At 44.2% G+C, this 24,463-nt stretch overlaps 1 protein-coding gene across 7 annotated transcripts in view; it reads right to left on the bottom strand.

The window, feature by feature from the left end:
• Window positions 1–24,463, bottom strand: part of SNX29 (sorting nexin 29) — a 553,944-nt gene that overhangs the window by 359,122 nt on the left and 170,359 nt on the right. For all 7 annotated transcript variants that reach the window (XM_039911120.1, XM_029053042.1, XM_039911121.1 and 4 more), the window contains exon 14: window positions 1,886–1,968. In XM_039911120.1, coding sequence (XP_039767054.1) covers window positions 1,886–1,968 — 83 coding nt within the window. The remainder of the gene's footprint in view (window positions 1–1,885; window positions 1,969–24,463) is intronic.

Genomic DNA, 24,463 nt, shown 5'->3' with positions numbered 1-24,463 from the left:
CTCTATTCTCACTTACATCACAGAACACATTAACAAATACCAGCAAGCTTCCTGGATGCTAGTTTTCCAGAATCAGAGAATAACAAATATGTTTAAAGAGAAAGATGATCTTTTTCCAGGCCACATGCCTGATGTAGCTACAGGACGGTACTTCAGAGATGAATAAGCCAATCACAGAATGGTATCTTGGTTCATAAACCCAAGAGGAGGAAAATGATCTGTATTATATAAAGAGGAAGAAACAAGTTCTTCCATGTGCTTAGCAAATAAAGGCATAGTTTGGAGTCAGTATATTGGCAGTTTTCAACCAGGGGAAGCTCTGATTATCTGTAAGAAGCCAAATCGCAATGCCAAGTTTAAACCCAAATTCCAAAAGTAATCCAAATTTTCTCTCATTCATAAAAGAGATCAAAAATGTGTCCACAGGGCAGGCTGGCTGTCAATGAAAATACTCCTGCATTTAAAACTTAAATGAACAACAATAATGACTTTGGCTATGTGACAATGTATCTTCTCTCACTTCAGGTCGACCGGAAAATGGTTCCAATTAAAAAGTGCCACAAAATGTATCTTGCTCTTAAATTACCTAGCAGAAATATACATAGGTAGCGAGGCTCCACAGAGCAGGATAATATCTTTAATTATTTCCTCTCAATCTGTTTAAAATTCATCTGAAACCAAACTCTTCACTGCAAAAAATGCATTTATACAGTAGAGCTTAGTTATAATGACATTCAAGGGACTGAGAAATTAATGGTTCCACAGTGGAAAGTTGGACAAAAAGGGATAATACGCCAAAGCTTGTATCCTAAGGGTAATTCCCAGGCACCGTGCTGGGAATACATTGGAAAAGGGTCTTTATCCTAAGAAATGATTTATAACCACCTTTGTAATCAACGTTGGCAGCTGTTTTCCATAAAATGGCTTCAATACAATGGGTATTTCTGCATTTTAGGAAAAGATAAAACATATCACCAATGGGAAACAATTTCGTATATTGCAAATCTGTCTTACTCGGTTTGTAGGGTCATGCTGAAATTGTTTCCCCTCCCAAATGTACTTGGAAGGGTCTAAACCCATCAATCTTAAAGGGAACCTTAAAAAAAATTAGATCCTTTCTGATGGGGAGAAATTTTTCAACTAATATTTCACGACAAGCACAATGCTCTTTATTTATTTATGCTTTGAATTTACCCCCAAATTAAGGTTGGCAAATTCTTGAATGAACTGTGGAGTGGGCGTTAGTATGACCACTGCAGAACATTCCTAAACAAAATTGGGATACAGCACTCCACATCCAGGGGAAGCTAATTACGATTTGGTGTGTTTGTTCCAAGAGGCATTAAGGGAAGGTCTTTTAGAGTGAAAAAGGAGACCAAGGATCACAAATCCCCTTACTCATTGGGAGCAGTACACAGGTATTGATGATTAGCCTAAAGTCAGATATCAGAAAGCTAAGCAATGAATGAGTGTTACGATGGCCAAAACGGCCTCACATGTGGCTTAGGGTGCTTTCCCGGGCAATCCCTGAGATGCACAGAGCCGGCCATCTCCCGCAAGGTTAAGGAATGAAAGGCATCGGAATTGGAAAGCCTAATTTCTACTTTTCCCTCTAAGGGGTCAGTTCTGTGCCTTCCTTGGCTTCTCCACTTTGGCTCAGTGAGATGATTCTTCCAGCTCGAACCTCAGAGGTTTTGCACTGCTCACTGACTGAAAACCCCTGAGAGTCAGGGCGGAAGACATTATGGGCAGTTTCTAATCAAAATATAGGTGCGTAGCACAATACACCCTTCAAGGATAATAAGCAGAAGAAGGCTTTTCTTCCTATTTGTATATTCATGTCCTCATGAATGCAAAATTCTTCCTTCTTAACCTTTTCCCTCACCTTCAGTTGTTTGTCCTTCCCTTTTCAGCATCTGAACAGCTCCGACATACTTCTTTAGCTGTACTTTCAGTACCTCGTTTTCTCTGTAGATATAAGAATAAAACACAGATATTACTATATTAGTGAATAAGAGTCAGGATCAACCTTCATGAAGAAAAACCGTGTGCTACGCAGCTTATAAATATTAATATTTTCCATCTGTCCTATCAGATTATCCCTGATGAATTGTGAAGACAATTTCTTACCCAGGAAAGATCGGACAAGTGTTAAGCAGTGATTCAAAGATCTGTTCTTCAAGCCTAACAGGAACTCAGGCTAAGGGGTCTGCATGCACACTAATGAAAAGAACTTTTTTTAAAAGCAGAGCTGGAATTTCATCCTTTCCCTCTCCCAGAACTGCCATCTCTAGAGGAGAATCTTTAAAACTTCATCCTTTTATTCTTTCAACGTACGAGCAACGTGACTATTTAAACACATAGTAAGGCATGGAACAATATCAATCAACTTCATCAACTCGACCTATTGAGCACTGACAATGTGCTCAATACTAGACTCTTGGGGAACATACAGAAGAGGTAAAAATGTAACCCCTGCCGCACAGAAACCTGTAATTTAACGAGACCAGGGCAGGACTGAGCAAGGCAAGGAATTCAGAGCAACTGAGGAGCTGCTTGGAGCACAGAAAAAAAGGAAGTTCAAGCTAGAACCTTCTCTCATCTCAGACTCCACAGCCACCAACGCCAGTGCTCATTCCAGCCTTTCCCAGGAAGAATTTCAAGGCCGATCTGGTTTTGAAAGGCTGATGTCTCCCGAGTGTGAGACCACGAGAATAAACCTTCAACCGTTGTTTTACAGGTTGCAATAAAGGCATGCCCATTCTTTTGACAGCAATTGCTTTTGAAAATTGTCCTGCTAAACTTCCTGAATAGCTGCAGCATGTGGCCTCTGTCTGGGAAAAGGAGCTGGTAAAAGATCGTCATTTTTTTTTCTGCTTTTCCTTCTGGTTTAGGCTTTCATTTCACATTAATTTTCAATGAGAAACCTACAATTTAAAGTTTTCTACTGTTTTAGCTCCCCCTAGTGATGCTGAGTGTGGCCGGTTTTCCTTACGCCAGAAAAAAAAAGCCTACATCAAGTCAAAGATACCAGTGTTTATGCTTATGGAGTGAGTGTTTTGCAGAAGAAAATACGGTAAAATTAAATGGCTTCTTAGCTCCATAAATCCATATGGAAAGGCTTGCAAAAGGGCAAATCCACCAAATTCCCCTTAATTACATCCTTTCCTATAATGGACACTTGTTCGGGCTTCTTCGGCTTCCAAATATTTTGACATTTCCGCCACATATTAACAAAACCCAGTTATCCCACTAGGTAATAGCACAGGTGCACCAAAAAAAGAAAAAAATCACTTTAAGCTGGGGCCATTTTAGCATCTGTTTCTGTTTCGTGAGTTTTTTCACCTTCATCCATTTAAATTCCATTCCATACTGACGCTGGGTACAATTTGGTACAACATAAAAGTAGAGAAAATGAATGTGGTTAGGTTCCTATAGTACATAAATTTGGCAGAGTGATATCCGAGACCAAACTATGCAAATGGATAGTGGAATATGTGTCAAAATCCTGGTCAGTTGAGCATGGAGCCTTGAGTTAGGAGACCTGGGTTGTATTCCTAGCTCTGCCACTCTATCGCTGCCCTGCTGTGTGAACTTTGGCCCATCACTTAACCTTTCTCAGCCTGTAAAATAAGGATAAGACTGATTGTGAGCCTTATATGAGATAGGCTCTGAAATATGATTTGACTGGTTACTCCGTATCCCAGCCCTTAATGCTTATTAAGTGCTTTATAAAAGCCAGAATTATTATGTTAAAGTCCGATATGCAGGCTCCCAGTTTCTTTGCTTAAATATATTCCAAGCCGAACTGCTTGATAAATCAACTGTTGGTATTTTTTTCATTAACACATCCCTAAGCAGTTATCTAAAAAATCACACTGACAAAGAACCAATAGGTTGTTTTCATAAAAAATATAACTCCAGGCAAAATAATGGCAAAACAATAGGGTTAAATATTGACAGGTATAGTCTTTTCAGATCCATCAAAAGAACTGTAGTATTTACACTGACAAATAGAATTTGGCAGTAAATTTTAACTGGTTAATACTGTGACTGCATCTATGAGCATAGCAGATTGTATGGAAAGACACTCCCTTAGTAAACTTGGAGAAAATTTAATGATGGAAATCTAACAACACTCAAGAGTTCTTTCACTTTGACTATCTGAAAGGATACCCATTATCTATGCTTCCTTAGTTCAAGAGACGTCTCCCAGGAAGTGGGGCTTGCTTCTCTTGTTATGCTACCAAATCTGAGTCTCTTACCCTCTGGATCTTGTAAAGTGTGTCTTTGACTTTCAAATAATAGTAAGGTTTTATATGCCTAAATTAGGAGTGTGGCAGATTATCAGTACATCAGAGTAATGGGCAAGGCAGTTTTGATTAAGTACTTTCCCAAAGGCTCAGTAAAATGCTCTTCACACAGTAATCGCTCAATAAATACCATTGGTTGATTTAAATTCCTAGATTAAATTAATTTGGGCACCTATTTACACTCTATTGCTTCCTCCTGCCTGTAATTTATTTCAGTATAGGTCTTTCCTAATAGATTGTAAACGGGGCTCTTGTCTACTAATTCTATTTTACTCTCCCAAGTGCTTAATACAGTGTGCAGCGCGTAGCAGGTGCTCAACAAATGCTTCTTAATTGATGGATAATATTTAGGATTTACTCTCAGATTTCTGGCTTGGATGAACCAGAAAACGGGGATAACCAGGAAAACCGAAAAATCTCTCCCAGTGTTATTGGCTCCAGCAAGCCACCCATCAATTGTTTGAATGCTGAGCCCACGCTCATCAATCATCAAAGGAATTTACTGGGCGCTATGTGCAGAGCACTGTACTAAGCGCTTGGGAAAGTACAATGCAACAGAGTTGGCAGATATGTCCCCTGCCCACAACAAACTTACAGTCCAGAAGGGGAGATAGACATAATATAAAAATATTCTTTAATACATAATTTTAAATATCTATAAAATGATGCTAATTAATAATTAATAATAATAATGTTGGTATTATTAAGCGCTTACTATGTGCAGAGCACTGTTCTAAGCGCTGGGGTAGACTCAGGGGAATCAGGTTGTCCCACGTGGGGCTCACGGTCTTCATCCCCATTTTACAGATGAGGTAACTGAGGCCCAGAGAAGTTAAGTGACTTGCCCACAGTCACACAGCTGAGAAGTGGCAGAGCTGGGATTCGAACTCATGACCTCTGACTCCAAAGCCCAGGCTCTTTCCATAGAGCCACACGGCGCTGACTATGTGCTAAGCACTGTTCTAAATGGTGGGGTAGCACAAATTCATCAGGTTGGACACAGTCACTGTCCCACACTGGGCTCACACTCTTAATCCCCATTTCTTACAGATGAGGTAACTGAGGCCCAGAGAAGTGAAGTGACTTGCCCTAAGTCACATGGTAGACATGCGGTAGGGCTGGAATTAGAACCCATGACCTTCTGACTTTTTACGAGATGTTCTTCCCCTTGACGCTGTTTAGTGCCATTGTTCTCGTCTGTCCGTCTCCCCCGATTAGACCGTAAGCCCGTCAAACGGCAGGGACTGTCTCTATCTGTTGCCGACTTGTTCATCCCAAGCGCTTAGTACAGTGCTCTGCACATAGTAAGCGCTCAATAAATACTATTGAATGAATGAATGAATTCTGACTCCCAGACCCGTGCTCTGGCCACAACGCTATGCTGCTTCATCAGTGCTCAAAGGTTGGCGGGGGGGGGGGGTGAAAATCAAATGCTCAAAGGTCACAGACCCAAGGGCAAAGATGAGTCAGAAGGGAGAGGGAGCCAGGGAAAAAAGGGCTTAATCTGGGAAGGCCTCTTGGAGGAGATGAGATCTTAATGCTTTGAAGGTGGGGAGAGTGGCAGTCAGACATATCTGAAGGGGATAGGAGTCCCAGGCAAGGGGGAGGATGTGGGAAAGGAGTGGGAGGTGAGAGACGAGATGGGGGGTCCGGTGAGTAAGCTGGCGAAGCAAAGGGTGGGAGCTGGGCTGTGACAATTCCAACCTTTGCAGGATGGCTCTGGCACTCTGCTCCAGGGACAAGCTCTTCTCAACACCGTGACTTTCCCACATCACTAGTCCTCTCCCAGCTGGGGGAAAGGGGGGGACGGGGTGCTCCTCCGTGAGGCCCTGCATCCTTTGTCCCCACACCCACAGAGGGGAGAGTGTGAAAATCCACAGCCCAGACCAACTGCACCCATATCTTCGAGAGGTTAGAGTGGAGACATTTTATTCTCACAACACTTCCACAATTAGCCAGGTTTTTCCCACAAATAGCAAATTACCTGATTAATTTAATATTTTTATACTATTTAGTACCTAAATTTGGTAAATGCCCCGAATGGCACCCCACAGGAATCCAAGGAGCCTGAATCATTTATTCGCTTCCTCCAGTGTGAAACAAATTCACTTCTGCCTGGAATAAACTCACCAATTACTCACCTCGAACCCTAGAAAGTAGACCAATACCTACATGTACAGCTATTTGGCAAAAAGAATGAAGGAAGAAGTGAAGAGATGTGACTTGCCCATGTGGATGGGGGTAAGATGATCATCTCCTAGAAAAGGACCTGGGTTCTAATCCCAGCTCTCCAACTTCTCTGCTGTGTGGCCTTGGACAAGTCACTTAACTTCTCTGGGCCTTTTACCTGGTTTCCATATCTATAAAATGGGGAATATTACTAGTATTCATAATAATAATAGTGATGGTATTTGTTAAGTGCTCACTATGTGCCATGCACTGTACTAAGCACTATGGTGGATACAAGCAAATCGGATTAGACACAGTCCTTGTCCCACGTGGGGCTCACAATCTCAATCCCCAGTTTACAGATGAGGTAACTGAGGCCCAGAGAAGTGAAGTGACTTGCCCAAGGTCACAGAGCCGACACGTGGTAGAGCCGGGATTAGAATCCATGACCTTCTGACTCCCAGGCCCACGCTCTCTCCACTAAGCCATGCCGCTTCTCATAATAACTGTGGTATTTGTTAAGCACTTAGGTGCCAGGCACTGTACTAAGCGCTGCAGTGGATACAAGCAAACAGGATTGGACACAGTCCCCATTCAGCATGAGGCGCACAGTGTCTTGACCACTTTACAGATGAGGTACAGACGAGGCAGAGAGGAGTGAAGTGACTTGTCCAAGGCCACACAGCCGACAAGTGGCGGAGTCAGGATTAGAATCCATGACCTTCTGACTCCGAGGCCTGTGCTCTATCCACTACGCCATGCTGAAGACTGTGAGTTTCAGGCATGGATTGAGTCCAGACTAATTAGCTTACGCCTATCTCAGAGCCTAGTATGGTGTCTGGCACATAGTAAGCGCTTAAACACTTTAACAAGTAGGATAATCTATTGCCAGCAGAATCTATGCTTGAGTTGTTTGGTAGTAGTCGTGATGATTTGCACTGGGCCATCCATATTCTGTCACCCTTAGAGGGTAAAGTCATTCTAGACGGGGAATTTCTTCATTTCATTCCTTCCAAGTGCTCAGCACACTGCATTTTACCCAGCGGGTGCTCAATAAATGCGATTCCTCCTTCCAGCCTAACTTGTTCTGATGAGTGGCCCTCACTGCAAGACAGTTAAATGAGACAGCAGGTGCTCAGCCAGTCGGTCGATCATATTTACTGAGCACTTACTGGGTGCAGGGCACTGTACTAAGCACTTGGGAAAGTACAATGTAACTGACATTCCCTGCCCACAGTGAGCTTACAGTCTAGAGGTCATGGAACAGAATATTTCCATCCCACCTCACCCATTTCGCGTGAGGCTTTCGCAAAGATTGGGGTCAGCGCCTCATCTCGGGCCATTTTTTAATCATTCTTGAATTCTCCCTTCTTCGCTTGGAGTATTGTGATTCTCCGTCTAGCTGACCCATCATTTGTTTTGTGTCCAACTAGGGGTGCCCTTTCCAGCTTTGACCTATTTCAAAATGGAAAGATGATTTTCTTCTGAAGATCAACCATGGAAAATCATTACTAGATGCAAGTTTTAATACAGAAGATTCAAGATGCTAGAGGCGTCATAAAAGTTATGGGGAAAAAATAGACAGATAATTATATTCCTTACATACCATTACACAGATAGCAAGGTTTGTTTGCTAATCAACACAGCTTTGGTAGGACTCAGTCCCTATTAAGAGCCTATTCAAGCATGAGAAAAATCCTCTTTCGGTATGCAACCGAAAATATACTTTCTTTTCAGGGGCTGATTTAATCCTGGGGAAATCATTTTAACTTTCTCAACATATTTAGGGGTGGGGGGAATGGGATAAAGAATCTGTCTGACAGAAAACTGGCTTGAGTGAATGAAGGACTTGGAAAGAGGTCCACTCAGAGGAATGATGAATCAATCAACAGCATTTACCGAGCACCTCCTGAGAGCACAGTACTACCTACTTGGAAGAGCTCTTTAGAAAAGCAGATAGGATATCTCTGCCCTCATGGAACTTACAGTCCAGTAAGGGAAGCAGACACTGGAATAATCTAAAGAGAGAAGGAAAATGGACAGGCGGATGGAGAGATGAGTCAGTGCTTCACGACTAGGGTATGTAAGATATAGTGTATAGGTAGATATAGGTAGTTGTGAGTACACAAATGCGTACTTGTCACCGAAGAGCTCAATGGGACAGTTGGTGGGGTATGACTTGGGGAGAACAATTCATCTGGGGAGGTCTCCTTTGGGAGGAATAATTTGAGAAGGGTTTTGAACATTGGCGGGGTGGGGCTTGCCGTGGTCTGTCAGGCGTGATGAGAGAGGGACCTCCAGGCAAACTAAAAGGTAGGAGGTAGGAGAGACAAGAACGAGGCCCAATGAAAGCCTGGCTCGAGAGAAGTGAAGAGTGTGAGCTGGGATGTGGTGGGTGAACAGAGTGGATAAGCAGTGGGGAGAGAGGGCGGACCGAGTGCCTTGAAACCGACGGACAGGAGTTTCTGCTTGATGTAGAGATGAATGGACAACCACTGAGGTTTTCGAGGAGCGCGGAGCTGCTGCAGAACAATGTTGAACAGAAAAATGATCCTAGGAAGGCTACCTTGCCTGCAGAAAAATTCCTAATTAAGAAGCAACGCCAAGGAGAACATGCTTGACTGCCTACCCTCCTGCTGGAGCCGAAAGGTAAGTCCAGATGCCCAGGAAAAGTGGACTTTTGGAAGGCTTAGCTCTCTCCTGAGGCCATCGCCTCGCTAACTTAAAAGCGACACAGATGTTAGGCCACAGGTACAATCCTGTCAGAAGTTAAATTAATTAAAATGTATATACCACAGGCCTGTCATTAGCCAACCAAAATAGCACCTCTGTCGAAGCATTTACCACTGGGAACAAGATTCTAGAGAAATGTAGATTTAAGTCGCGGGGGGGATATAAAGACAACTGACGTTACAAAATCATTGCCTTTTTGTAACCCTCCTTAAAAAGCATTATGTTAGGCAAAGTATATTTGATGAAATATTTCTGAAGAGTACGTAAAAATCTGAAAGTCAAAATACCCCGATACTAAGAATAACAGAGTAACCAGATGGCTTAATTATTTTAGATTTCTTTCTATAGCATCTTTTTGCTTTCCCATTTTGGGGAGAGAAAATAACACTAGCGGAATAAGCTCCTGACAGAGCAGATTTGTTTTCCAAAATCCCTTTCCTTTTAAGAAAAGATGATTAGGCAGACGTTAACATAAACAGAAGTGTCAGTACCGAATGTGTTCCGTGGAGCGGGCGGGGAATGGCATCCAATGGGGAACTTTAGCAAACTCAATTCTTAATTTGAAATTTTGATCCAAAGAGTTAATAGGCTGGAACTAACAATCATTTTACAACTGTACATTTACTACAACTTAATGAAAATATAAAGAGGCATCAGTTTAAAAATGTAACTGCTAAACTCCAAATTTGAAGAAATTCTGTGATAACTATCTTTATTTCTCTTCCCAAACTTTAATGGTATTCGAATGGCATAAAATGCTTGGTTCGTTGTAAGATTTTATAATTAAATTTTCCATATGCAGAGTCTTATTTCCCCCATAAGTATATTAAAATACTACTGGATTTTATGACTGGGAAGTTTTATTCTTTTATAGCAGTATTTCTATGTACCCTGAGAAAAAAAGCACTGTGCTACAAGAACTGGATTTTATATATCACACTGTAGAAGTTTAATAGATGATTAGAAAGCCATAGCAATCATACTTCCAAACAGTTCAGTCTGCAGTACAGAGGAGAGGAAGCAAGAAGAACACAAGTGGAATGCAAATTAAAAGACTTAAGAAATATCAAGAGCAAAGAAAGAAAACTCCCAAGGGAACCACAACTCGGGAAAAAGCACATGTACTAATTCACATGTGAATGTAAATATTCACACGTATCTTTCCTACACTCATATATCGACCAACTGCTTTTTATCTTAAGCATTGGGGAAAGAAAGCAATTCATCAAGAAGATTGCAAATACCTCTCTGGATAGCTTCAAATGACTGCAATAATTAATGGTTGTACGATGAGGTAATTATCCTTGTCCCAATGATAGAATAAACAAGCACCTACTCAAGACAACACTACTCAAAGTTTAATTACTCAAAACAAAACTAATGAACCTTTTAAATGCAATTGGTAATATACGAGTCAAAACTTCACAATAGAGAGCTATTAGAGGGAATATTTTGGTAGAAAAGAACTTAATTTCAAGTACCTGGGTTCAATTACTTTTTGCTACCCTTGAGAAAAAACTGGACAGTCTGGATCACCACATCAACACTGGATGATCATGGGGATTCAATTATAATGATGCAGGAAAGTTGTAAGACTTGGATAAATTACATCAATACATCAACTTGCAACAGTTGTACCGACCGTGGCGGGGGGAACCCTATGGGAATTGAGCAGAAACCTGGGTTCAATTACTTTTTGCTACCCTCGAGAAAAAACTGGACAGACTGGATCACCACATCAACACTGGATGATCATCGGGATTCAATATAACGATGCGGGAAAGTTGTAAGACTTGGATAAATTGTATCAATAACATCAACTTGCAACCGCTGTACCGACCGTGGGTGTGGAAACCTATGGGAATTGAGTAGAAATGGGAAGGTTACGGCTCAGTTGATTCCGGTGGGCATTGACGGTCTGTTATTTCCGATTAGCCTATTTGTCAATGTGTGTATGCCTGTCTCTCAGGTTAGAATGGAAGCTTCCCTGTGTGCAGGGCAAGTGTCAAACTTTGGTCGTACTTTCCCAAGCACTGAGTATAATATACTGCACCCCTAGGGAGCACAGGATAAATACCTTCCTGGCTAAGGACTAAACTCATTTTAGAACAAAGTAAATCTTAAATGGGTCAAACCACGGGCATTGGCCCTTTGAGATTCCATTAGGAATGATCCAAAACTCTACCTGTATTTGCTGTAATTTGGGTATTTGATAAGTGCTTTCCATATGCCAAACACTGTACTAAGGGCTGGGGTAGATACAAGATAATCAGGTCCCAAAAGGGACTCACAATCTAGGTTGGAGGGAGAACAGGTATTGAATCCCCGTTTGGCAGATGAGAAAACAGAGGCACAGAGGAAGGTGAATGACTTGCCCAAGGTCACACAAACAGGTAAGTGGTGGAGCAGGCCAATACTCTTTCCACTAGGCAATGCCGTTTCTCTGCATAAGAAATCCAGGAGGAAAAAATTGGCCTGTATTATCCCTTATCTTTACTTGCCAAACCTATTCTTAATCCTTCCTTGCACTTCTTCTTGCCTTGCATTCATTTACTCCCTCATCCCTGCTCCCAACCACTACTTTCAGTTGCCTTTACAACTTTTCCACTTCACCGCGTGGTCTTCCTCACTGCCTCTATGAACTTGAAGAAAGAGCATAAACCCGGGAGCCAGGGACCCTGGGTCCTAATCCCAGCTCCTTAACTTGCCAGCTGTGTAACCTTGGATCAGTCACTTAACTTCTCTGTGCATCACTTTCCTCATCTGCAGAATGAGGGTGAAATAGCTGTTCTCTTTCCCTCTTAGACTGAGGACCCCATGTGGGTCCATGACTGTGTCCGACCTGATTTTACTGCATCTACCCCATCCTTATCAGAGTTCTTGGCACATAATAATAAGAAGAATAATGGTATTTGTTAAGCACTTACTATGTGTCCAGCACCGTTCTAGGCACTGGGGTAGATACAGGGTGATCGGCTTGTCCCATGTGGGGCTCACAGTCTGAATCCCCATTTTACAGATGAGGTAAACTGAGGCACGGGGAAGTGAAGTGACTTGCCCAAAGTCACACAGCTGATTAGTGGTGGAGCCGGGATTAAAACCCACGTCTTCTGATTCCCAAGCCCATGCTCTTTCCAATAGTAAGCACTGGACAGATACTGTAGTTATTGTTTCCTGAGCAGTCAGTAATTTCCAGTTCAGTGAGTAACTGATTCCATTAACAAAGGCAATCAAGGGTAATGATAATAATTGCGGTACTTGTTAAGTGCTTACTGTGTGCCAGGCACTGTACTAAGCGCTGGGGTAGGTACGAGGTAGTCAGGTTGGATACAGTCCCTCTCCCACATGAAGCTCACAATCTTAACCCCTATTTTACAGATGAAGTAGCTGAGGCACAGTGAAGTGACTTGTCCAGGGTCGCAGAGAAGATAAGTGAGGAGTCAGAATTAGAACCCAGGCCCTTTTGACTCCCAGGCCTGTGTGATATCCACTAGGCCACGCTGCTTCTCTAAGAGCCACGTGCATTAGAAGTCAATAGCAATAATGGAACACAGATCCAGTTACGACTCCATTCTTGCCACACTACACACAGAAATTAAATATGGGCCTCCCTCCGTCCCCTCGCACCCTTCTCCCTGATACAGTAAGTGGCGATTTTTCACCTCCATTTCAAACTGCTTTTTTTGCAGGAGAGAGGTTGGGAGGAAATAAGCTGGGTCTATAGTTTGTGTTTCTCCTTGATGATTTCCAGAGTTTTCATGACTTTAGATGCGTGGATTATAATTTTTGCCAGCTGGAGGCAGGGAGTCCATAAAAAGCTTGTTTGGAATTTTAGTGCTCTCTCCCATTTTCATCACTACACTGTCTCTTTTATAACTCCATCTGATGAGCCACCTGGTAAATTCAGCCTCCAGCGACTTGTTTTCACTGTCTTCTACCTAAAGCTGGTGAAACAACCCAGACGATCTGAAAATCTCATGTAATTAATTGTGTTCAGTACACACCCGCAATATTCTGAATGTAACACAACACTGATAATATTCCAACTCATTTGGGATTCAGTTTTTGCCACGTTACCCTGATTCCAAATATTCTTCAGGACTGTTCCATAACTAAAGTTCCTGAAGGCTGTGAGCTCTTTGAGTACGGAACATGCCTACCAGCTCTTTTGCACTGTGCTCCCCTAAACGCTTAGTACGCTGCTACGCACACAGTAAGTGCTTTTATTGCTATTGTTCTTGTCTGTCCGTCTCCCCCAATTAGACTGTAAGCCCGTCAGAGGGCAGGGACTGCCTCTATCTGTTACCGATTTGTACATTCCAAGCGCTTAGTACAGTGTCTGCACATAGTAAGCGCTCAATAAATACTATTGAATGAATAAATACCACTGAGTGATAAAACTGAAACGTCCTCTCTTTCTGGAGACCGCCATCATTCCCCTAGGCAACCACTGGAATTTTTCCCAACCCAAGGGGATGGGAGTAAAGAAGTACGTTAACAATCTACCTTACCCAGGTGTGACGGTCACTCTAACTATCCCCACCCGCAGAAGATGGTTGAGGAACCCAGGAGCTGAGCCTCTAAGTGCCCCTCCCTGAAGGAAGTTTAATTAAGCAGCTACTAAAGCCTTTAAGGGAGTAATTTGGGACTCTGGACAATGAGAGGGAAGAACGAAGGGAAACCAGGTAGTGGGGAAGGATGAGAAGCAGCATGACCTAATGGATACAGCAAGAGCCTGGGAGTCAGAAGGACCTAGGTTTTAATCCTGGCTCCTCCACTTTTCAGCTGTGTGATCTTAGGCAAGTCACTTAACTTCTCTGGGCCTCAGTTACCTCATCTGTAAAATGGGGATTAAGACTATAAACTCCATGTGGGGTGAGGACTGTGCCCAACCTGAGTATTCTGTAACTACCCCACAGTGCTTAGAACACTATCTGTTCTAGTAGGCGCTTAACAAATATCATAGGAAAGAAAAAAAAAAGATCCCCATTTATTTGGAGGAGAGAAAGATTTAAGCCATGATCCTGGGAGTTTGATACAGGAAAGGCTCACAGCTACAACCTTGGAAGGACACAGAGGGATCCAAGATGTGATCCTGAAGGATTAGGATACCTGGAAGGTTTAGGGATCCCAAGATGAGGACTCTAGAGGAGGGAGATTCTGCCTGAGGGGGAAAAATAGCAGACCTAGAAGGACTGGGAGAGGGTGACACTAGAAGCTGGGCTAACGATAATAATAATTATTATTATTATGGTATTTGTTAAGCACTTACTATGTTCCAAGCACTGTACTAGGCGTTAGGATGGATACAAGCACATCTGGTTGGACACAGTCCCTGTCCCATGTGGGGCTCCAGTTTCAATCTCCATTTCACAGATGAGGTAACTGAGGCACAGAGAAGTGAAGTGACTTGCCTAAGGTCACACAGCAGACGAGTGGAGGAGCCAGAATTAAAACCCATGACCTTCTGACTCCCAGGCCCGTGCTCTATCCACTATGCCATGCTGCTTCCCTATGCTGCTTCTCTCGGGAGGAGGAAGGAACTAAAGGAATGTAAGCTCTGGAAAGTAGCAAGGGTCCTTACCAAGGGTCCTTGGCGGGAGATGGGGAAGGTGGTTTGGATTCAAATTCTATTTGTCACCTAATTAAAGCACTAAGGATACTTGCTAAACATCTATCCAAAGTTACTGAGATCTCAGATCTTCAGGCCTCTCTGCTTTGGGGCTGGAGGAGAAATTCTATCAAATCATTGAGTGAAAATAAGTGTACTAATAATGATGGCATTTGTTAAGCACTACTATGTGTGGAGCACTGTTCTAAGTGCTGAGGGGGGCATACAGACGATCAAGTTGTTCCACGTGGGGCTCACAGACTTGATCCCCATTTTAGAGATGAGGGAACTGAGGCCCAGAGAAGTGAAGCGACTTGCCCAAAGTCACATACCTGGTAAGTGGCGGAGGGATTAGAATCCATAACCTCTGACTCCCAAGCCCACGCTCTTTCCACTGAGCCACATAGCAGTACCTCTAGAATGCAAACTCCCTGTGGGCAGGGAACGTGCCTACTAACTCTGTTATACTGGACTCTCCCAAGCACTTAGTACAATGCTCTGCACACAGGGGAGACACACGGACCCGGGGAATCCACAGGAAGGAGAAGTGGCTTAGCCTAGTGGAAAGAGCATGGGCCTGGGAGTCAGAGGACCTGGATTCTTACTAGACCTGAGTTCTGCTACTTGTCTAATGTGTGACCTTGGGCGAGTTACTGGAATTCCTCACCTGTAAAATGGGGATTCAATACCCTTCCTCCTCCTACTTAGACTGTGAGCCCCATGCTCACAGGGGTTGTGTCGGACCTAATTAACTTGTACCTATCACAGTGCTTTAGAAGAGTGTTTGAAACACAGTAAGCGCTTAACAAATACCTTTTTTTAAAAAATAAAAAAAAAAAGAAGCTCCCTTTCTCCGTGTGCTTCCCAGATCCAGCCTCGGGATGGGGTAGGGTAAACTAGTCCCCAAATGATCCCCTTGTCCTCGGAGAAATGGCTACGTTTGAGTCACGGGATGATGACAGCAATAGGGGTGCAAGGAGTTGGGGTCCACTGGTTCAGGATTCCCTAACATTTCTGTCCCTTAAAGGGAAGATCTGAAGGGTTTTAAGATTCAGCAGAAACTACCGGGGTCCAGGCTGCTCCTAAGGTGACTAATTCAGTCGGGATTTACGTCTGAGGACCACAACTGGTCAGGAAAAGTCTCCTAGAAAAGAATAAAGACTACACTGAGAACTGATAGGTCAGGCTAATGCAACGGGACTGGAGATCAGCCGTGCAGACTTCACTTGGGTCTAGTCTCTGATACCACATTGCGGCCACACTGTTTGACGGTCTCCTTCTTGTTATATTTGGCTTTCTTGCTTTGATTTTTGCCTTCCACATCTTGTGTTGCACTGATGGTCAGTCTGCTGTCTAGGCGATAGAATTCTTACGCCAGAATTGGACTGTGTGGCCAATGTAGTGTTTTGGTGGTGTGTTTGGCTTCGCCGGCACGAGCCGATATATCATCTCTGTCAACTCAGAATCCACGACTGAATGAGCAAAATGGTTTGCGATTGTCTTCGTGGCTTCCCGGATGCGTGTTCTTGAGGCACAGAATTCTGTGTCCAGCAATTTGTCAATGTTTCTCTCTAGGAATCTTGGGAATCTCCCAGAGGAATGGAAGCATGCTCTCCCTCACTGCATCCAGGCCTCTTTTTGCATCACCCAAACATGGCTGCATAGACTACAACCAACGGGACAGGATCCCATTACACAGCCCCGCATTAAGCCCACTGGCAAAGGGGACTGGATCGGCCAGCATCCGGGATCTGACCGATCCGACCACGCCCGCCTGAAGTTGTCTGAGAATCCTGAGAAGCAGCGTGGCCTAGTGGATAGAGCTCGGGCTTGGAAGTCAGAAGGACCTGGGGTCTAATTTCAGCTCCACCACGTGTCTGTTGTGTGACCTTGGGCAAGTCACTTCACTTCTCTGTGCCTCAGTTACCTCAACTGTAAAATGGGGATTAAGAATGTGAGCCCCATGTGGGTTGTGCACTGTACTCAACCTTGGATCTACCCCAGGCGTTTAGTACAGTGCCTGGAACAGTGTAGGCACTTAAACACCATAAAAACAATCCTAATGAATTTTTAGAGTAACCAAATTTACTAAGCACTTTCTACAGCCCAGATCTACTGCTGGAGTGAAACACTTCTGTAAGGGCTTTGAAAACCAAGAGAGAACTTGGGGCTGTTCCTTGCCTTTCACCTGAGGTTCACGTGCTAAGAACATCATGGAGCCGGTGCCTTCTAGTGACCCACGCTGAGACTCTGAGTGGATTTTCTTTTATAGTATTTGTTAAGTGCTATGGGGCAGGCACTGTACTAAGCACTGGGGTAGAAACGTGCTGATCAGGTTGGACCCCCTCCATGTTTTCATCCCCTTGTTAAGATGAGGTAACGGAGGCCCAGGGAAGTGAAGTGACTTGCCAAAGGTCACACGGGAGATAAGTGGCTGAGCGGGGATTAGAACCCAGGTCCTTCTGACTTTTACTCTATCCACTAGGCTGCACTGCTCTGTAGAAGCAGCGTGGCTCAGTGGAAAGATCACGGGCTTAATGTTGGTATTTGTTAAGCGCTTACTATGTGCAGGGCACTGTTCTAAGCGCTGGGGTAGGTACAGGGTAATCAGGTTGTCCCACGTGAGGCTCACAGTTAATCCCCATTTTACAGAGGAGGTAACTGAAGCACAGAGAAGTGAAGTGACTCGCCCACAGTCACACAGCTGACAAGTGGCAGGGCCGGGAGTCGGACTCATGACCTCTGACTCCGAAGCCCAGGCTCTTTCCAGTGAGCCACGCTGGGTTTGGGAGTCAGAGGTCATGAGTTCGAATCCCGGCTCTGCCACTTGGCAGCTGCGTGACTGTGGATGAGTCACTTAACTTCTCTGTGCCTCAGTTACCTCATCTGTAAAATGGGGATTAACTGGGAGCCTCAGGTGGGACAACCTGATTACGCTGTATCTCCCCCAGCGCTTAGAACAGTGCTTGCCACATAGTAAGCTCTTAACAGATACCAACATTATTATTATTATGTGAGTCTGTTTCCGAGTCGACTGTCCAGCGGTCCTCTACCGACCATTAACGTCTCACCCTCTCTGTCTTTCCTTATTCTCCCAGTGCCTCATTTCCCTTCCACCCGGTTCTGTTCTCCTCCCCCTGCCCCTGGGACACCTAGGAGCTCCTAACTGTAGCCACCCTCTTCTACTCCCATCCCCTACTTCCTGCTTCCAGCTCCAGCCCAGCCAATTCTTCAAGCTCTCGGCCCTGAGAGCTCCTCCCGCAAACTGCACACACACATTTTGAGGACAGCCCAATGGCTGGTTTACTAAACATACGAGGTCAGATGAGTTATAAAGCTTGAGCGTGCCCTCTGCATCTTCCCCTTATAATTTTCCCTTTTTCATTTGCCCAGAAATAAACACAATGGTTTAAAATAAAGGAGCTGTGAGGATGAAATAAATAATTCAGTATTAGCACTCTGAGCATAAGGAAAATAGCTTTATAAATGTAAATGTAATGGAGTATTTGAAAATAAAAATGTACAATGCTATTATTAGTATTGTAAATAATGTTAAATGTGGTTCACGCTACCTGCTTCCGGGGTCTGCTTGGAGGATTATGGGATAATAATAATAATAATGTTGGTATTTGTTAAGCGCTTACTATGTGCCGAGCACTGTTCTAAGCACTGGGGTAGACAAAAGGTAATCAGACTGTCCCACGTGAGGCTCACAGTCTTAATCCCCATTTCACAGATGAGGCAAAGAGAAGTTAAGTGACTTGCCCCAAAGTCACACAGCTGACAGGTGGCGGAGCCGGGATTAGAACCCATGACCTCTGACTCCTAAGCGCGTGCTCTTTCCGCAGGATTCCCCAATGTACTTCAAGACGAACCGGAAACACAAGCGGTGTTTATGATAATCAGGGGCTTCACCCCCACCCCCTTTTGGGGCTGCCCATCTCTCAGTAAGAATGGGGTAGCTTAGAAACCATAGCTGTAACCGGGTTCAGAGTTAGAGCACTCTCCAGGCCCAGTCTCAAGTGGCAAAAGGGCTCTCTGTCTAGCCCTGACCACTTTCCCCACGCACGCCTGCTCCATCACCGTCTCCCCTGGGCATTCCATGAGTGTCCACACCGTCCCCTCTGCAACCCTGGCCTGGGTATATGTCTGTGTGTGACTCCAGATCCCCCTCTCACCCCCGAGTGTGTCTGGGTCTCTCCTTTATCCCCCTAATCTCATCCCCTGATCTGACCCCTACCCCTCTGCGAGTCCCACCCCAAGTTCACTCTTACGCTCAAAGAAGAAAAACCGGCACCCACGATGACAGTTACTCAGCAGATCACCTCCACAGAGGGGGAACATGTTCTTCCAGTAGGTATCCAACACATACTTCATTATCCGGTTTCGAGTATCAGTTTTCAAACAAGTATATCATCAGGCTGCAGTAGTTTTTGTCCTTTCTTGAGTTGGAGTATTCCTTCAAAATCCCAATTATCTTTATATTGTCCTCCCCCAAGCGCTCAGTACAGTGCTCTGCACACAGTCGGCACTCAATAAATACAACTGATTGGATTTAAAACCCGGGTAAGACGTGCCTGCTGTCTTTTTAGCAGCAAAATGGGGCACTGGAGGGCTGATTAAAAGAGCAAAGCAAGGAATGGTACTTTACACCTAGCAAATCTGTTCATTGCATGTGGGCCCCAAGATTGCCACAAAACTCAAGGGTAGACAGGAGAGTTAGGGTTAAGGATGAGAAGGGAGCAGATCATTTAATCTTCATTTGGTTCTCTCTGGAATTTGGAGGTGTCTGGGCTTTATAGCCACGGGTTTTACCATCTCAGTCGACACTAGGTCTGCCCAAAAAGCTCTAGACTTCTAGTGTTACGTTCTGTAAGTAGCAAATGCATTTTCAATTCAGTCACTTATGGCTCAAAGATTTGGCAAACCATAAAGAACTCCGACACTGCTTAAAAAGGTCTATCATTGCCCCTGAGTACCCTTGATTAAAATATTTCCTTGTCCCCATTCAATCTCAATAAGGTCTTTGATAATAAATATTGAAAACCCAGGGAAGAAATATCTGAATTCGGAACGAGTCGATTCTCCGGCCTCCTGACTCCCAGGAGACCAAAGCTACCAGATACGGGTGGGATGGGAACTATCACCTGGAAATCTTTTAAGATGGCTTTATAAAGGTCAGCACCGCACTTCTGGAAAAAATATATATTTATATTTCAATAGATTACACAGGGCTGACTAGAGAAAGCAGTGTTAAAGGGCATCAGAAAAACACAGTCCTCCTGGTAATAATTTTGGAAAATAATATCCAATGCCCAAGAGCTGAAAAGCATGGGAGCTAGGGAAACATTCTGCTTGGAAACAAGAGACTGATCCATTTTGAGCTGGCAATAATGCCTGATCTACTGTGTTTCCAAATGAGCTCTTAATAACCATCACTTTCCAAACCCAACCCAGTGAGTGACTCCCCAGCCCATCGTGTTCCCGGTCAGGAAGTGAGGCGCTGCCATATCCTTCCTCAATCAGGCGTGACTGAGAAAAGTAGTGAGGCCTAGTGGATACAGCACGGTCTAAGAGTCAGTAGGACCGGCGGCTCTAAGCCCGGCTCTGCCATTTGCCTGTTGTGTGACCTTGGACAAGTCACTTCTTTGTACCTCAGTTCCCTCATCTGTAAAATGGGGATTAAGAGTGTGAGCCCCAAATGGGACACGTAATGTGCCCAACCTGATTAGCTTCTATCTCCCCAGCGCTTAATACAGTACCTGGCACATATCGAGCACTTAACAAATACCATTGGGAAAAAAAGGGGGGGGTAGCGGGCGGGGGGTTTCACAGTCTTAATCCCCATTTTACAGATGAGGTAACTGAGGCACCGAGAAATTAAGTGACTTGCCCAAAGTCACAGAACTGACAGGTGGTGGAGCTGGGATTAGAACCCATGACCTCTGACTTCTAAGCCCATGCTCTTTCCACAGGATTCCCCAATGTACTTCAAGACGAACTTCAAGACGAAATGTACTTCAAGATGAAAAAAGGGGGAAAAAATAGCTAATAGCAGGAAGGGTACAGCCTGAAGGTACAAGCAGGTTATCAAGGACGGTGCACAGGAGGAAAAACAGCTGTAGTCCTCATTTCTCACTCTGCACTGACTCCACAAAAAGAAACCGCTCGGCCCATCAATTCTGTATTTGTCCTTCGACTTGAAGGTGACAACATGAACGGTGCGATTCACGTAAGGGGCAGGTCCTGATCGCTCCCTAAGCCGGCACAAATTGCCCCCTGTTGTGCTGACATTTGCCGCCGACAAGGTGTGGTGAGGTTTTCATTTTTGTCTCATCTCCCGACCCTCTCCTAATTTCTGGACAGCAGCTGTCTCCCAGTGTTCACATGCCCTGTCCAAGTCTGGGTTTTCCTGCAACTCCAAAGTTTCTTCTTTTCCCCCCTTGGTTTTGAATGCCACATCTGTTTCCCAGCAGTCATACATGTATTGATCCATGTATCCTACTGTTATTAATTCTAATTAAACAAATTCCCCTCATATCCCCACCCCGCTGGCTCTTCATCTTCAAAGCCCTTCTGAAAAGACCTCTACGGGAGGTCTTTGCCGATTCATTTCTAATCTCCCCATTTTACATCCCCCCAATGGCCGCTTCGGCACTTTGGCACCATATATTGTTATAAAGTTATACTGTACTCTACCAAGTGCTTAGTAAAGTGCTCTGCACACAGTAAGTGCTCAATAAATACCACTGACTGACGCCACTTACAGAATCAAAAACTCCCATAGAACAGAGCACAGGGGGTAGAGCACAGGCCTGGGAGTCAGAAGGACCTGGGTTCTAATCCCAGGTCTGCCACTCGTCTGCTGTATGACCTTGGGAAAGTCACTTCACTTCTCTGGGCCTCAGTTACCTCATCTATAAAATAGGGATTTATTGTGTGAACCTTATGTGGGACACCCTCTCTCTTCTGGGCTGAAAATACCAAACTGTACAAAGGTTCAATGACACCTTGATGGCAAAGTGGGTAATGGAAAAATATCTCCACACTAATCCTATGATAAGAAAGCAAGGTAATTTCACCCTGCCAACTCCTGAAAAATGCCCAAATAAATTTACAAAGCTATCCCAAAAGAATTCACATCAACCTCTCTTCCCAGTCAAGATCTGAACTGTTATTTCCCCTAAATACCTGCAATGACAAAAAGAAAGATGTTGCCTTTTTTGTTCGTTTTTGTTAAGTGCTTACTATGTGTCAGGCACTGAACTAAGCCCTGAACTAGATATAAGTTAATCAGGTGGGACAGTTTTATCAGGTCAGTCCCTGTCCCACACAGGGCTCAAAGTCTTAATCCCCATTTAAAAGATGAGGGTGAGTCACAGAGAAGTGAAGAGACTTGCTCAAGGTCACACAGCAGATAGGTGGCAGTACCAGGATTGAAACCCAGATCCTTCTGACTTCCATGGCTGTACTCTATCCACTAGGCCACACTTCTTTTCATCAATAGCTAAGTAAAGGAGACGCTTAAAATTTTCAAATAAATGCTATCACCTTGGAAAGAAAACCCTAAATTTCTAAATGTTTTTAAACCCAAAAGATCCACTTGTCCCAGACGTTACTGTCTATTTTTTCCATAGAAGAAAAATATCCTGAGGGATTATTAAAGAGAATGCTTTCATTTCTGGTATTTTGTGATTAATTCACAGAAGAACAAATATATGAATATCGCACGGTCTCTGCAATGCTGAAAACTTAACCAACCGAGTCGTCTAAACCCATACAAGGAGAAAATTAATTTTACTCTGGAAATTTCCAAGAGGGCCATGCTGCTTATTTGCCATGCGTGATGAATGACGGGCTTGCCACCCATCGAGAGCGTTAAAGGGCACCCCCAGCCGCACCGACGTTGGACGAAATCTGTTTATTGTTGTAATGTATTCTCCCAAGCGCTTAGTATAGTGCTCTGCACATAGTAAGCGCTCAATAAATACGACTGAATGAATGAGTTGGCTGTAACTGGAGGCACAGAGCCCTGCCATTTTCCACCAGACACTTCCAGTGCATTATATCATTATTAGTATTATTATGGTATTTGTTAGGTGCTTGCTACGTGCCAGGCGCTGTTCTACTCAGTAGGATAGATACAAGATAATCAGATTGGACACAGTCTCTGTCCCACTTAGGCCTCACAGTCTTAATTCCCACTTTAGAGATGAGGAAACTGAGGCCCAGAGAAGTGAAGCGACTTGCCCAAAGTCACACTGCAGACAAGAGGCAGAGCTGGGATTAGAACCTAGGTCCTCCTGACTCCCAGGCCCATGCTCTGTCCACTAGGCTATGCTGCCTATCCTCTGTGAGCCAAGACAATGGCAGCAACTACCGGGGGTTGTTGCCAAAGGCACAAAAATGGTGAGCCGGGTCCCAGAGCGGGTGCCCATCCTAATAAGAGCTTCGATCTGGGGCTTTCTTAGCTTTCGGGTGCATCAACCATATTTCCGTTATGGACCCAACAAAATGTGGAAAGGCAACGTCACGGTCTTTTTGCACACTTCAGAGCAACAGCCAAATAAATCTAATTTGGAAAAGTGGATCCCAGTCTTGCAAACAATAACTTTGATTTGTCCTTCCAGCCTGCCCTCCTTCAGGATTCCTTTCTACTTCCCCAGCCCTCATCCAGTGGGCAGGGGATGTGTCTGTTATATTGTACTCTCCCAAGTACTTAGTACAGTGCTCTGCACACAGTAACAGCTCAATAAGCATGACTGACTGATTGTTTGGTAGTGGCATCCACTTAGACCAATCATTGAGGCCATCCCTAGGAAATGAAGTGTGACCAGTGACACTCTCCTCTTCTAATGCCGAATTTCTACCTGTACCTTAATCTCATCTCTCTCACCACAGACCTCCTACCCATGTCCAACTTCCCTCCTCATATCTGACAATTACTCTCCCCTCATTCAAAGCCTTAACGAAGACACATCTCCTCCAAGTGGGCTCCCTTCCTCTTGTTCCACTCCCTTCTGCATCGCCCTGACCCGCTCCCTTTATTCATCCTGCCTACCAGCCCCTCGACACTTATGTACATATCTGTAATTTATTTATTTACACTAATCTCTGTCTCCCTCTCTAGACTGTAGGCTCGTTATGGGCAGGGAATGTGTCTATCGTCACAGTGTACTCTCCAAAGCACTTAGTACAGTGCTCTGCACGTAGTAGGCACTAAATAAATACGACTGACTGACTGATTGTGGAAAAGAATATCTCTGGGCATCCTCTTAGCTGCAGACTTCCCTGGGTCCCTTTCCAGGCCACACAAGATACAGACAAAAGACTCTCCCCAGAGAGGTGAAGACCGCACCCCCGGCTCTCTCTTTCCCTACAGGGGGACAGAGTAGAAGGGTGTTCGTCTCTGTTGCCTGAGCCAACCCCATTCCCCATTTTCCCTTGGCTGCAACAGGCAAAATCTCGCTAAACACACCCATCATTATAACTGAGAAGAGTTGGCAACATGGCAGCATTCAAATTAGCCACACTGCATTTTCATGTATTCAATAACCGCCTAATCTATTTATTATTCATGATGCGTGGAATACAAAAGAACAATCACATTTAAAATAGATCTGTTCCCTCTGTTGGT

This window comes from Ornithorhynchus anatinus, chromosome 2 (genome assembly GCF_004115215.2).
Source record: "Ornithorhynchus anatinus isolate Pmale09 chromosome 2, mOrnAna1.pri.v4, whole genome shotgun sequence".
NCBI lineage: Eukaryota > Metazoa > Chordata > Mammalia > Monotremata > Ornithorhynchidae > Ornithorhynchus > Ornithorhynchus anatinus.
Note: the sequence above shows the minus strand (reverse complement) of the source record. Positions and strands in the feature narration are given on the sequence as shown.